This window comes from Fundulus heteroclitus, chromosome 22 (genome assembly GCF_011125445.2).
Source record: "Fundulus heteroclitus isolate FHET01 chromosome 22, MU-UCD_Fhet_4.1, whole genome shotgun sequence".
NCBI lineage: Eukaryota > Metazoa > Chordata > Actinopteri > Cyprinodontiformes > Fundulidae > Fundulus > Fundulus heteroclitus.
In genome coordinates, this window is record NC_046382.1 from 29,006,761 (window position 1) to 29,021,653 (window position 14,893).

General features: G+C 42.3%; 2 protein-coding genes across 2 annotated transcripts; one reads left to right on the top strand and one right to left on the bottom strand.

The window, feature by feature from the left end:
* Positions 1–118: 118 nt before the first annotated feature.
* bora (bora aurora kinase A activator) lies at positions 119–9,375 on the bottom strand. Its single transcript, XM_012863980.3, has 12 exons — positions 9,233–9,375; positions 7,048–7,202; positions 4,805–4,911; positions 4,646–4,691; positions 4,458–4,536; positions 4,337–4,381; positions 3,556–3,612; positions 3,176–3,453; positions 2,897–3,059; positions 2,242–2,801; positions 2,000–2,131; positions 119–583 (listed from the first exon to the last, which is right to left on the bottom strand). The coding sequence occupies exons 2-12, from the start codon at positions 7,195–7,197 to the stop codon at positions 554–556; spliced, it is 1,647 nt and encodes a 548-aa protein (XP_012719434.2). The 5' UTR covers positions 7,198–7,202; positions 9,233–9,375; the 3' UTR covers positions 119–553.
* A 30-nt stretch (positions 9,376–9,405) lies between these two features.
* On the top strand, positions 9,406–11,929 carry mzt1 (mitotic spindle organizing protein 1). The gene is made up of 3 exons (XM_012863981.3): positions 9,406–9,716; positions 10,365–10,510; positions 11,402–11,929. Exons 1-3 carry the CDS (start codon positions 9,665–9,667, stop codon positions 11,423–11,425), a joined length of 222 nt encoding a protein of 73 aa, XP_012719435.1. The 5' UTR covers positions 9,406–9,664; the 3' UTR covers positions 11,426–11,929.
* The last annotated feature ends 2,964 nt before the right edge of the window (positions 11,930–14,893 follow it).

Genomic DNA, 14,893 nt, shown 5'->3' on the forward strand with positions numbered 1-14,893 from the left:
TTGCAACATTACAAATAAGATCCACAGAGTCTCATGTAGACAAATGCTGGTTACATTACTATAAAAAAATAGGCTTTAAAAAAAAAAAAAAAAAAAAATCAGGTAGTTTTTATAAAAAAAAAAAAAAAAATAGAAATACAGTACAATTCTGATTCATCAAGTCGATCCCATCAGCAACCATTAAAATGAAATTCTGCCACAGGTATTGATCCAGCATTCAAAAAGGTAATGTGCAAATGTTTGACTTTTTTTTTTTTAATAAACTCTTCCCAATAAAAAAAAATAATAATAAAAAAAAAATCACATCTTTATCAACATCTATTACAAAGAATGACAGAGTTCAGTGGTTTCCAGAACGGCTGAAATGACCTGTAGAAGAATCGTACAGGCTAAGAGTTTTTCAGTCAGGTGTCTGCTGCCCTGCAGTCTCCTTCACAGCAAAGCATCCTGGGAAATGTTAAGGTTTCTAAATGTAGTGGAAGCATTCCTGAATTTCAATGCAAATTCATCATCACAGGCCTTCGCTGGAAGAGCGTCCCTTTGCACGTAGAAATCAGGTGAAGCAGTGGTAAGGATAAAATGCCTGGAGAGGAGAGGACAAACACTTCATTAGTAAATGATGAAGTTAAGCAGAGTTGTTGAGGTTTTCCATGAAGCCACAGAGAAGTATTCACGCCCATTTTCACATTACCACCACATTTTACTTATTTTACTGTATTCTTATTTTTTGTCTGCACCATCAACACCAAGTCAAATTCCTTGTAAGTGCAAACCTACTTGGCGATTAAACTTGATTCTGATTCTGAAAAACCTCCATTTATTTTATTGGGATTTCATGCAATAGATCAACATGCAAAGTGTCACATAAGTGTAAAATAGGAGGAAAAGCTTGCATGCATTTTCAAATCTGAAAGTGTGGCTTCTAATTGTATTCACCCCCCCCCCTCCTATTCTTCTGAAACCCCCAAAATAAAATCCTTTGTAAAAAATTACCTTCAGAAGTCACATAATCACTAAATACAGTCCTGTAGTTTAATCTCATTACAAATAATAAAGAGCACACAAGAAAAGTCTGAGGTGAGGCTTGCTTTTTAAAGCAGGGCTGGGGTATAAAACAACACCCTCAAACTGAAGATCAATCTTCCAGTAAGACGACGACCCTCGAAATACTGAAACGAGCTACAATCCAGTAGTTCAAATCAATGCGTGCTCATGTCTTAGAATGGCCTAGTCAAAGTCCAGACCTAAGCAGTTTTCAGAATCTCTGACAAGACTTGGTGATTCCTGTTCAGACGCTTTCCATCAAATCCGAGATTGAGCCATTTTGCAAAAATCTCAGTCTCCATCAATCTTATAGGAAAGCTGTGACTCAGATTGCCGGCTGAACACAAATCCATGCAACGCTGCAGATTTTTTTTTTTCGAAATTCCTTTGCGACTCCCGTCTCAGTTTCCTTCGAGTTTACAATAATGCACAGCTTTTGTATTGTTCCAACGCAAAAATAAAATACAAAGTTTGTGGCTGTGAGGGGGGAAACGTGAAGAAGTTTCTACCTGGGCTACATGATATCAGGAACACTGTTGAAAAGCTATATTAATGAGACCAATTCAGCCCAACTGTTTTCTGACTCGTCTTTCTTTTACCATTACATAACGTTGCAATTACCCTCCTTCAGCTTTAGCACCTCAGCTATTAAAATATAGATTAGGTGTGCCATAAAAGGCAGTTAGTCTATCGAACTGGTATATATATAGTATCTCACCAAATATTGCACCCAAGCACTGCTTTACAATATTGCACTCCCTCACACTGCAGCTCCATATATTAAGCAGTTTTTCAGGTGTATGAATACTTTAACTATCGGTAGTATAGCTGAGAACAGAATCCGTTCATAGTGACGATAAGCGTATAATGTCTAAACAAAATTCAAAGGGTCAGAATGTGTCCAAACTAAGGTTTAACTTGCCAAAAAAAAGGTACAGCCAATGATTAACCCCACCTTAACTTTAGTGAGTCGGGTGATGGGGAGCGGTTCCTCTGCCGGGTTGGACTCTTTGCTCTGACAGTCAGAGCTGATGCCATCGATGAGGCTCGCGGCCCCGGCTGAGGTAGTGCTGTAGCCACTGTCAACCTGCGCAGCATTTAGCATTTCATGAGAAAAACAAACAAACAGGTCATTCATAGAGGTCTCGCTGAAACACAGAGACAAGCAAAGCTTTTGTCGTCACGCTTCTCACCAACCTGCATGCTGGAGTCACAGCGGATGCTGCTTCCTTCTGCCAGAAGAGAGACAAACATTTGAGAGTCTGCTGCCGACACGTTGCCCATACGGGAGCTGGTCAGCTGCTCTGAAAGGCCTCCACCTTCCTCCTCATCCTCCCGCCTGGTTTTAGGCCCCATCCTTTTTCCTCCTTCCGTTTTCACAACCTCCATAGCGTCCAGGCTCGTTCCACCGGGGGCAGCCGAGCGGCCGTCTGCGGCCAGAGGCGATGTTGGCTCTAGCTCCATGACCGGGAGGGAAGACGGGGAGGAGGCGGCAGAGGCCTCTTGGGCCTCCTGGTCGCCTTGGAGCTTTGGGTTAAGGATCGGCGAGATGAGGGGTGGGGAGGCCCAGCAGCGGACTCTGGGTCTGGGCTTGGGTCTGGATGTGTGCTGGGGCTCGTGCTGGTAGTGGAGGTGGTGAGGGGAGCAGCTACGTATCGGGGAGCACCCTTCGACAAACGGACTCTCGTTGGCGTGGGCGACGTCTGCGTCCAACGGACCTCCGCGGGGCGTAAAGTCGCTCTGTGGTTTCTGCTCACCTAAAGACAAACAAAACAAAAAAAAAATCCAGATTAAAAGACAAAAACCATCCTAGTTTGGATTTCTAAAATCCACTACAAAGCGGATCGTCTACCTGAGGCTATGGGAGTGCGTGCCGTTTGAACGAGAACAGGAGAAACCGCCGGGGAGGGGAGGCCTGCCGGAGACGACCTATCAGGAAACAGAGGGCTGCTGATGCTGCCGAGGCTGCAGTCTCTGAAGCAGCCCTGCTGGATGGGGCTGGATGAGAACTGGCCCTATAGTTAAGACAAAAAGGGGATTACTGCTTATTTACTTAAGTAAGGCTTTATCTCACTCGTTTCAGCTGTTGCATTAAAAAAAAATAAGGATTTCATCAGACTTTACGACGTACCGTAGAGGGAGTCTGGGCTGACCGGCCGCAGGCGTGAGGCGACAGGAAGACGGACGTTAAGGCGCCCCCTCTGATACCTTCCCCTCCTGCTACAGCTGCTCCGCGGTGGGGGGACGGCCCTCTGACTCTGCCGGTAGCCCTCTCAGGGCTCGGCGGGGTGGAGCCGTCGGAGCTGCTGTAGCTGACCTGGCCGTCGAGGAAGAGCTTCCGTCTCAGAGACGAGGAGCTGAGGCTTTCCTGCATGGCGTCACACGCCTCCTCGCAGCGATAGTGTTCTCCTGGGGCGGACAAACGGGGAGAGAGAGAGGGAGGGGTGAAAATGGGATGACAGCGAAAAAAAATAGCTCCTCTGACTTGGGTTTGAATGAATAAATGTTTACCGAGTAATTTCTCCAAATCAAAAGCCAAAGGCAGTGAAAGGGTCGTCTGGCAAGCAACTAGAAATAAAACGGAGACTAATTAGCAGGTTCGGACATGTCAGAAGTGAAGGTGAAGCTCATTTAGAGATCAGATCTGAAACAACAACAACAGTCTATATGCTGCAAATGATTCACGCCATGGGTATCAAAACTGTTTTAAACTCTTCTGTCATTCTGTAGTTTCTTTTCCTCTGTTTTTATTGGCCCTGGTGGAAAACATGAATAAAAAGTTCTTACTGAGATTTATTTTTTTCAAACTGTTCACATAAACTAAACCGTTTGATAAACGATGCAGTGCAATTTATGTAGAGCAGGGATCTTTAAATCATCTTAGAGTCTAAACATAATAGGATCTCACAGGTTAGCCTTACTGCAATCACAGGTCACACAAAATCCTCACATATGACCCACGGGCTGCACTTCTCACAGCCCTGATCTAGAGTGTGCAGAAAGTAATGGTCAAAGGTTCCTCTTTCTATATGCTCCTTTATAAACTGATTGTTTTTTTTTTAGAGGAAGATTTTGCTACTGGAACAAAACACTCGCTTATTTTGCCACATTCACCAGAGGCGCCAACAAACGTAGCAACAACAATATACACAAAGCAGCTTTCTGAAGAGCCGCAATCATTTACACTGAAGCACAGAAGAGTGCAAACTAATTTCTCCTTGAGCGAGAGAGAATAAAAAAAAAATTGTTTCTCTAAAGAATATACTGAATGTCATGCAGAAAGCGAACCAACCTGAGATTTTTTTGGACTGCTCGGAGATTGCTGCAGCAAACGGACCTAGAATTCATAGCAGAAAAGCCGCATTAAAACAAACAGAAAGGAACATGCACACATTTGCTACGACTTTCCTTACTTTTCTTGCACATGAGAGGGACTCTACGGGTTTCTGGTTCTGCCCAGGGCGAAGGCACAATGGCTCCTTTGGTGAAAAACTTCAGCGGAGGACACAAAAATGCACAATGAGAGAACCAAGCAGGGACTCTTCAGCACGGAAACATCTATCATTACAGTATTAACACCGAGATTTGTCACATCCTCTACCTGCTCAATAGCATTCTGGCACTTCTCCTCAATGTCAGAATCCATCCTGAAATACAGTAGAATAAAAGCTCATCGGATGCAGACATAAAATTAGCCAAATTTCGTCAACTAGTCTTTCTGTGGGACTCTTTCAGTCATGGGCTTTTTAGCAGCACACACCTCGTCTGGCTGAGGTAGAACGACTGGCGCTGGATTTCCTCTGGGTCTATGTGCACCGGTAGAAGACTGGCCATTTCATCAATAGACCAGTTAAACTTGGGGGGAGTCTGGGAAAGAAAAAAAATAATAAAAAAGACAAGAAAGGCTACATGTCATGTACTATGTGGTAAAGAGAAACGTGTGACACCTAAGTGCACTGCAGCGCTCACATCCCCTGAACTTCTTCCCATTTTGTCCCACCTTAACAACAAACTGTATTGTATTTAAATCGGGATTTGATGTGAGACACCAGCATAAAGTAGTGCATGATTGTGAAGTGAGGAGGAAGGGATACGTGGTTTTCAATACGTTTTACAAATAATCTAAAAGTGTGCATTCATTTATATTCAGCGCCCCCTTACTCCAACACCCATTAAGATAATCATGCTTTGAAAAAAACTTTTAAACAGGTTCCACCTACGGCTGTTAAATATACCCCTTTGCAGTGGTTCATCTCACGGACTGCTTTGCATTATTCTGGTAGGACGCTCTGCATGCCAGTATTACATTTGGCCGGTTCGATTGGGCAATCTCTGCACCGCTGATCATGCAGGACATATATTTTAGGGGCAGAAAATAAAAGAAATGAGGCTGAGAAAGATGCGAGTCCATCACAGTTGTCACCACAATATTGAGCAAAAGGTATTGACGTTGCTTTTCTTCTGATGCCTAAGTCAGCAAAATTTCATGTCTATACAACTACAGCTATTCTGTGAAGGCCTAATGCTCACCAGACGGGTTCAAGGATAAGGATAAGCAAAAGATTTCCCATTTGCAGTTTGCCATAATTCATCCAGGGGCAACATGTAGATAAAGGTGCTCTGGTCAGGTTGGATGGAAATTTTACCTTCTTGGCTCAACTGATGAAGAAAAAAAATAGCACTACATATCACTCTGAACACACCATTCTTCAGGGATCCCTTGCATCAGCAGGGAGAGAGAAGCCGGTCAGAGATGACGGAGATATGGCTGGAGCTAGACACAGGGCAATCTAAACCTGTTGGGGGGTGAAAAGTAGGGCTGAACGATTTTGGAAAATAATCTAATTGCAATTTTTTTTCTTAATATTGCGATTTAATGCGATTTTTTCCCCAAGTTTAATTTATCATGTGTATTAAAATATATACAACAAATCAATTTGTTTCCTCGCCATGTGGATTAGTTGCTAAAAGACCCACAGCATCTAAACTCAGAGCAGAAATGATTGCGTTCTGCCTACGACATATTTCAACCAAAATTGCAATTTTGACTTTTCTCCGCGTTAGCCACAAGCAACAAAAATAGCCTCTAAATAATGGTGTTTGTAAACAAGGACTATTTTAAATATGAACTTTTAATGTTTCTATTGATCAGAATATTATTCAAGAGAACAGCTTTTAATTTAATTGGACATCAATCCCTGTTGAACATAAAGTGCAATGTCCAACCAACAAGCAAGTCTATGTATTAAACTGATTGACCAGTACTCAATGTTTTGTATGACTATACAAACTCTAATACAAGTAATAAAATTAGATTATCTCACTGATGCAACTCTCTTCCCTTCCATGTGGAGGCAAACCCACTTTAAACATATTACCAGCACCTAAGGGACGTGTCTAATTCCCTAATTGTTACATAGCCAAAAATTGCAGACCTCTGCGATTTGGAAATTGCGTTTTTTTAAATCAAGATTATATTGAAAATGTGATTAATTGTTCAGCCCTAGTGAAAAGGACAGGAAACTGGGGCAGACGTGCACCAAATCCATGACTTAACAAGGCCCAGTCAAAGTCCAGACTGTGGAAATCATCAGGGCAGCTTTTTAGCCTGTGGACATGCAAAGATGGTAGAGGTGCGCCCCAAAAGACTTGAAGCTGTGATTCCGGTTAAAGGTGGCTCCACAAAGCATTGAATTCATGAATAATAAAAAAAAAAAAAAAAAAAAAAAACAAGCTACATTTTTTAGATTACTTTTTTAAATAAAAATATATAAATAATCCTTTTCTACCTCTTCACAGTCATGTGCTACTTCGTGTTGATGCATCACATAGAATCCCAATAAACCGCGTGGAACTCTGTAGTTAAAGCATGACAAAATGTCCTAAAAGGTGTATAAATCATTTTGAGCATAAACAGGTTCTGATTTGGCAAACCACGGGTACGCGTCACAGCGAGTCGGTTTAAAAACCCCGGTAATGGGGACAGCTGGTTTGAACACGTACTGCCTTGCAGGGCTTGGATTTGAAGACAGACGGGCTGGGAACCAGGGGCTCCCTCAGGTGGTGGTAGTCATTGGGACTCTCAAAGGGGTTTCTGATGGAAGACCTCCCTGGTGTCTCTGGAGTGATCTGCAGCTCGACGTGATCCCCCATCACGGCTGGAAACACCAAAGATATCCGTCAAACTACCGTTTCAAACACACAGCTTTCTAAAGACACAGGCTAGTAGGCCGTGGGCCAGAATCTGTACGGTGACTTTTCGTATGAACTGTCAGGGGGCAACTTTCTTGCACCGGGATAAGTTGCTACACATAGCAGTGATCTCAAAACACCAATGTTCCCACGTTTTCACTTGCACATTAAGAAGTTATAGCCGATAAAAAATCTAAACTGTGGCGCTCCAGTCCAATAAGTCACGTGATTCGATTTTTGCTGCTCAGCCAATCCGATCGCTGTATTGTCAGCTGAGCGAGTTTACCACGTCATCATGGCTGCGCCCGTAAGATGGTTGTTTCTGTTGTGTCTGTTTCCAGACGAAGAAAGCCCAATAATAGCATTTTGTGGCGCCACCTGGCAGAGATCTTGATGGCAAGAAAAAAATAAATAGCCCAGACCATCCATCCATTCATCCATCCATCCATCCATTCATCCATCCATCCATCCATTCATTTTCTAACACGCTTATCCCTGCGTTCGCGAGGTGCCGGTCCCTATCTCCAGCTGTCAATGGGCGAGAGGCGTTGTATAAACTGGACAGGTCACCAGTCCATCGCAGGGCAGAAATAGTCCAGACTTTTGCCCAATTTACTGTGATATCACCAAGACCTGCTGCGCTAGGATAGCACAGGTGTCGTTGTGCCAAACGACTTATCCCCGCCAGAATTTGTATTCCCTGCGCCAAGAGCGCATTCAGCTGGAAGAATGAATCTAGTCAACTCCGCCTCATTTCCAACCTATTAGGCGTGGAAATGAGGATGTTTTACTTTTCTTAACGAAATATAGCAATGGTGTCGTTACATTATCGTTCATCCATCCATCCAGTATAATACGTTATGAGAAAGAAAACGGTCATTTCCAGATGTGTCACGAAAATATTAGCTTTATGTTATTAGATTGTCGAATGTCTGTCTGCTGAAACCAAAATCCACCTTCCTAAGTCCATCACAGCTGTCTGCTGGTTCTCTTTTTTTCTTTTTTGGTAGCTAAACCCGCATGAATAGATTATATAAAGCGGATTTCACGTGTGATCAAATGAACACTGAATAAAGGCACAGCCAAAATTATCAGATTTAATAAGATTTTAATTCAACCAAGAACCTTATCGAGATATTAACCGTATTAAGAAAACGAGATATGTCTCTTTTAAAAATAGAACAACGTATTAGGAGTTTAAAAAAAATAAATTTCATTTTACTAGAATGTGATGTTTAAAATATTTAGACTTCACAAAGCTGGAGGTTAAAACTTTTATTGATTTCAAAAATACAATACAAAATTCTACAAATTCCGAAGGGGATAACTCGTTTGGCACAACGAGTTTATACAACGCGTCTCACCCATTGACAGCTGGAGCTCGGCACCAGCACCTCGCAAACCCAGCGGGGATAAGCCTGTTAGAAAATGGATGGATGGATGGATGGATGGACAGATGGTCTGGGCTATTTATTTTTTTCTTGCCATCAAGATCTCTGCCAGCTGGCGCCAGAAAATGCTATTATTGGGCTTTCTTCATCTGGAAACAAATGCATACAAACATCTTACGAGCGCAGCCATGATGAACTGATGAACGCGCACAGCTGACAATACAGCGATCTGATTGGCTGAGCAGCAAAAATCGAATCACGTGACCTCTTGGACCGGAGCGCCACAGTTTAGATTTTTTATCGGCTATAACTTATTAATGTGCAAGCGAAAACGTGGGAACATTGGTGTTTTGAGATCACTGCTATGTGTAGCAACTTATCCTGGTGGAAGAAAGTTGCCCCCTGACAGTTCATACGAAACTTCTTAAGGAAGCGTCCTACAGATTCTGGCCCACGGCCTATAGTACATCCAGTTCTTTTCTTTTTCGTTATGAGCTTAGCTCGGTACCGTGGCTACATTAAAAGGAACTCACTTAAAAAAAAAACGTCACCTAAAAGGCACAGAAACACTAAATAAACATTTATCTTTGTCAGTTGGTACTTACAGTTGTTAACAGCTCAGACCTCGGCGAGTAAATAGACCGTTTTATTTACGACAGGAGCCAGTAGTACACATCCAGCTAGGAAACAGTTCAAACCTTCATTTCAATTTCCTCCACAAAGCCCAGCAGCCAATAGAAATTATACCGGATGTGATCGAGAGCCAATGAAGAATCTAGTGTCGTCACTTCCTGCCCACCCGAAGACGGTGCGGGAATCTTTGCAAGCTAAGTAGCTTTCCAGCTGCTAATGCTCCCTGTCAGTCATTTGCTAATTTTAACCGTACAATGTCGTATATGAAATGAACAGAGCAAGCGAAACTCTGCCTGAAACGTTGGAATAGCATTAATTTAAAATATATATTATTTATAATTAGCTGTGCGCGAGACTCTGCGTTGGTTAGCTACCCGCTAGCAGCATCTTTCAGTTTTATCACTATGGCCAGTGCGACCAATACAAACATGAACGCAGTCCGGGAAACAATGGATGGTAAGTACACAATCTTAACTACTATTTAGTAAAATAGAAGATTTTGTTAAAATATTTGATTTATATTTAGTAAAATAGAAGATTTGGTTTCCCCCCATTTAATGGGGATTGTTTAATAAGACTGTTTGTCAAGATTAAATTCATATGTTAAGTATAAAGTCGGTGATCATTCGTTGTTTTGTTGTTGTGGGATACAATCCAAAAACAAAAGTGGAAAATGCTGGACATGTTAATGATGTCAAACATAAGCATGAGCAATATTGAAGTTGTTTACATACAGATAGACAAATGCACCTGTTAAAATATGTGTAAACTTTACAAAATATGACTTGCTATCATTTAATGTTAATGTTTACTAGTGAAATAATCAAGAACTGTATCGGAAGCAGAAGGAAATGACTATTTCCCTTGTTTTGACAAAGTGTCATGATCTTTAAACATATAGTATTTAAACCTTTTCCCCTAAATGAAGATTTATTCCCAACATTTTAAGTCTGTTAGTGACGTTTTTGCCCTTAATGTCTGTCTCAAGGAAGAAAAAAGAAATTAATTATTAATTTATCTATAATTTATTAATTTATCTGAGCGACCTTAATTTTTTTACCTGTTATGTCAAATTCCATCTTTACCTTCCTCCTCCTGCAACAGTCCTGCTTGAGATCTCAAGGTTGCTGAACACCGGCTTGGACATGGAGTCCCTGTCGATCTGTGTGAGACTATGTGAACAGGGCATTAACCCAGAGGCCCTATCTGCAGTCATCAAGGAGCTGCGTAAGGCTTCAGAGACCCTCAAGGTACAAAAACAAGCTGGTCTTTACATTTTTTTAAGGATTGGTGTCCAAAACTGGTGTTGGGTATTAAGGTTGGTGTCGGGGATTAAACAGCGCTTGGGATCAGAGCAACACTGCCCTATCTCTTGGTTCCTCACTACCAGTGGTGCGAAGAAGTCACTGTACTCTTGGTCAGTTATAATGTGTTCCCATCATTCCCTATTCAGTCTTCTTTTTGTAAAACACACTGGCCATCAGGTGGTAATCGCCACAACGGTGATTACTAGACTGGATTCTAAAGGAGGTGTTGGCCGCAGCATCAGGATATGCCAGAGCACACCCGCTGCTTTGTGGTTCGGGTGGAGCAATGTAAGCTGGCCTCAAACATGTTGCTATGGAAATGTCCACCACCATGTTGCATTGTTCTGAATACAGAGTCGTTTAGTCATAAACTTAAGGTCCAGCTCTAGATCAATATTCAAATATTAAACACTGTGTCAATAATCATAATGTACAATTAAAATCTATTTTAAGTTAGAATCATTTAGTGAGAACCTATGAATCCCTAAATTAGAATTTCGACTTACCTTTTGTGTTTTTCTTTCCTGTAATTTCCCCCCAGTTATGTAAACCTGAATTACACGAAATTGTCTGAATCTTAGCCTTTTAATCCTTGATGCGCTTTAAAAATCTTTTCTCTCCTTCACCTTCTACAAACAGTGCAGTGACAGGGATCCTGCTTTTAGAGCAGCTTGGGGTCATGGTTCCTGCCTGAAACACGGCAACATGTGAACCGGCTGAGGAACTGCCCACCACGCTGTTGATTGTTGGACATCCTGGTGCCTCGTTAGGGTTGTGACAGTCTTGCGTCAAACAATTAATTACGATCTATATATATAATTTTTTCCCCCTCAGGTGTCGGAGAACTGCACAAACTGAGGATGAACATAAAGATCTCCTGACCTAGCAGCAGGCATCATGGACTATTCCTGAGTCTGTATCAACTGAAGGCCATCCAGCTCAGTCCCATTCGGTTTGACACGTCTTCTCTTCCTGCTCAGTGACTAATTTGCTGTCCGACTCGGCCCTTTTACGTTTGAGATTAAATATTTTTTTAAAAGGTAGCAACATCTGCCTGCTGTGTTACTGCATCACTGTTGAAGCGAGATCATTCGTCTCTCAAACAACTTGTGATGCGTGAGTTTAAGGTGGCAGCAACATCCAGTGCGAACTGAAGAGAGAAATTCTATTTCCCATTAACTTATGTTGCATTTTTCTTCCGCAAATTTGTACCTGGAGTTTTCCGATATGTATGAATTTTCATGTATTGTTAAACGTTTCACTTTTGTATTTTTTCAATTAAAGAGTTTCCTTTTGACATTTCCAACCATTCATGTGCTGCCTATGAATATGATAATAAAATGAAAGGAATAATATTTGTGACCACTAGGTGGATACGTGTCCTCCTTTCTGATCAGGTCTGCCTGTGGCCAAAGGAAATGAGCAGAGTTCAGTTTTTCTGAATCACAGATGCTGATTTGGATCAAATACAATTTCAAACCAGGTTTTATCTCCTTATTGCCATTAGTTCTTGTTTCAGTTGAGGTATTTTTTCTTAGTCCAAATACATTTTCTGCAGTAAAAAATGTTTTTACAGCATGTAGCGTATTAAAAGATTGGCAAAAAAATATTTTACAAAGGAAATGATCTTTCCTGTCAGACTAGGTGGAAGGGTAGAACGGACTGATAAAATTACACAATGCAATTATGAACAATAGAGGGGCGATCACATCCACGGCCAACAACATACTGTAGAACAAAAAAAAAAAAAAAAAGATATTAGCAAAGGTCATTCCTGAGAGCAGGACATCCTGTTGATCCCAATTCTCTGCTCTGTTCTGTCTAAACTCCAACCAGAGAAATGATCTGAATCAAAGTGCAACCCTAACAAAAACACATCTTTGATCCGCCAGAGAGAAAGCTCCCAGATCGCAATCTAACCAGGCGGCGTTGTTTCTCTTGCCCGCGGTCTGTAAAATAACTCTATCCATCTTGTCGGCGCGGTGGAAAATGCTGAGAGCACAGAACATTTACAGGGCGATAGACGTGCTTGGCAGGGCTCTCCCATCAACCCCCGACTCGTATCTGGCGGGAGGGTGCCCCGCTCACTGCGAGGTTCAGCTGAGGAGCCGCTGCAGATGATCGGCCCCTGAGCCATCTGACAGCGCGGCCTCGCCCCTCTCAGGCACACCGCGCAGAGAGTTTGTGTAAGCACTTCTGTCTCCTCCTGCTTTTGTCTCACCGTGTTGACGGACAGCTTGTGGGTCTGAGTCTCTGCGCTTGCCGCTTTGATCTCTTAACGCGGCGCCTCTCTGTTCCTGAATGCCAGCATCGTGTAAGCCAAGGAGGAGAGGCACTGGAGGTGGTGCAGTGGCTCTCCTCTGTGGTTCTCCATCTCGGCGGGGTGGGGGGGGCAGAATCCTTTTTGTTTTTTTTCGTTCTTTAAATAAATAGGTATGCGTGGCTTGATTGGGCTACTAAGGGCGTGGGATTCAACATGCATTGCTGTCTGTTTGATCTGTGCGGAGGGGTTTTGCTTTATCCGAGCCGGCTACTTTGATCTCCATTAAAAACAAAATATTCCCAAATCCCACAGTCCTGACAGACATTAAGAGTCCGCATATGCATAAACATCTAAGGGGTGTTCAAGTAGGGCACCGGTCAGGTCACATGACTGCATCGACCGAGGAGGCAAGCGGCTCCTGGCGTCCAAACTTCTGAAGGTGTTTATATTTGTACGTCTGATAATTATCCGGGCCGAGGATTATTTCTCTGATAAATGAGGGCAGTTCTCTTTTTTTTTTTTTTTTTTTTTTCCTTTTTTTTTGTGTGGAGTGAAAGACATGTGAAGCAATTACAGTTCAGGTGTACGCCGTTATCATCAAGACAATTAGACCGGACTGATTAGCGGTCTCTTATGCATGAGAAACGGCGGTTTGTTTATTATCCTTCCAAAGCCAAAGTACAGCCACATTGTAATCATGAAAACCATGCGCAGTCAAACAAAGTCAAGTCAAACAAAAGTTCAAAGATCTGTTGTGCTCGCTCTTATTTTCAGGCCAACAGTCACTTTTAATGATGAACAAGGGTGTTGATTGGTCGGCCTCATGAGACAAGTCTTGCACCGCTCAAGGCTTTATTGGTGGACGTGCAAATGAGACGTTTGCAGCTGGAACCGGACGTTGGTGCTCCAGAGCCGACCGTCTCAGGCTGCTGAAGTGCTGCGGTGCACCAGAGGATGCTTCTAGATGCAGAACCTTGTACCTTGATTGAAAATTAACATGGAGACAAAGAAAAAGAACATCCAAACCGTCCACGGTCTTATAGTACCTGCCTAATTTAATCCGGGCCGGGCTTACAGGGGTAGTAGCTACCCTGGGGCGCCACGATTTATGGACTCCCCCCAAATTTGTTTTGTTTTTAACGATGAATGGAACATATTTTATAAATTTCCACCAAAAGCTTTTAGGAATATATAAGGGTTTTTTGGCTTGGTTGTTTTTCATATAGCTATTTGAAAGCCTCGCCTCAGAGAATCAGAATCAGCTTAATTTGTCGTGTTTGTGCGCACAAACAATGAATTTGACTTTGCTTTCAATGAAGACATTTACAGCCAATAAAAAGGGACTCTAGTTGAGGACAACATGACTTCTGCACAGTGACATCGGTACATTTATCTCTGTGTATGTGTGAAAGAAGATGCCACCTCCTCTGTTTTACCCCAAGAGCCCAGAACAGCGGTCCAAACAGAGGCCCCTCCTCCTCCCCCTACCAGTAGCGAGCTTTGCTCCCATGCTCGGGCCTCCTTTGTTTGTAGTGTTTGTTCAATGACTAGTTACATCGCCACATACAGGACTGGTACGCAGGGTTCTTAACTGTCTTCTGGAAAGGGGGTGGTTGGGGGGTTTGTAAGGATGAAGATATGGATGAAGATGAATATAAGGAACTTCTGGAAAATGTAAACGAGTAGTTTTGGAAATATCCCGAAGTTTGAAGACGTTTCACTTCCGGGATAGGAAGCGAAACGTCTTCAAACTTCAGGAAAAAGTCCTGTTGTTTTGTTTTTTACTTTTTTGGAATGCAGACAAATTAAAACCTTGTTAAAATAAAAAAATGTGATGAACTATTTGTCTTTTACCAAGCCAGAGGCTTTGAACGTCAATTCTCTTGTTGCTGAGAACAGACAGAAGATTTTAAGACAAAGATAATCAACAACCATCAACCCCCCCTAGACAATTGTGGCCATTGTCTCCAGTGTTTTTGGTTCTCAGGGAAAACATGCAAGGTCCTTTTTATTTTTTTATTTATTTGTTTGTTGCACAACAATAATTTAAAGATCCCCTTTCT

Excerpts from the sequence above, each read along its gene's own strand:
- bora (XM_012863980.3), bottom strand. The coding sequence starts at position 7,197 with ATGGGGGATCACGTCGAGCTGCAGATCACTCCAGAGACACCAGGGAGG. Across the intron at positions 3,060-3,175 it reads CAGCCCAGACTCCCTCTACG|GGCCAGTTCTCATCCAGCCC; the intron begins GTACGTCGTAAA and ends TCTTAACTATAG. Across the intron at positions 2,132-2,241 it reads GCTGTGACTCCAGCATGCAG|GTTGACAGTGGCTACAGCAC; the intron begins GTTGGTGAGAAG and ends AATGCTGCGCAG.
- mzt1 (XM_012863981.3), top strand. The coding sequence starts at position 9,665 with ATGGCCAGTGCGACCAATACAAACATGAACGCAGTCCGGGAAACAATG. Across the intron at positions 9,717-10,364 it reads AGTCCGGGAAACAATGGATG|TCCTGCTTGAGATCTCAAGG; the intron begins GTAAGTACACAA and ends CTCCTGCAACAG. Across the intron at positions 10,511-11,401 it reads AGGCTTCAGAGACCCTCAAG|GTGTCGGAGAACTGCACAAA; the intron begins GTACAAAAACAA and ends TTTCCCCCTCAG.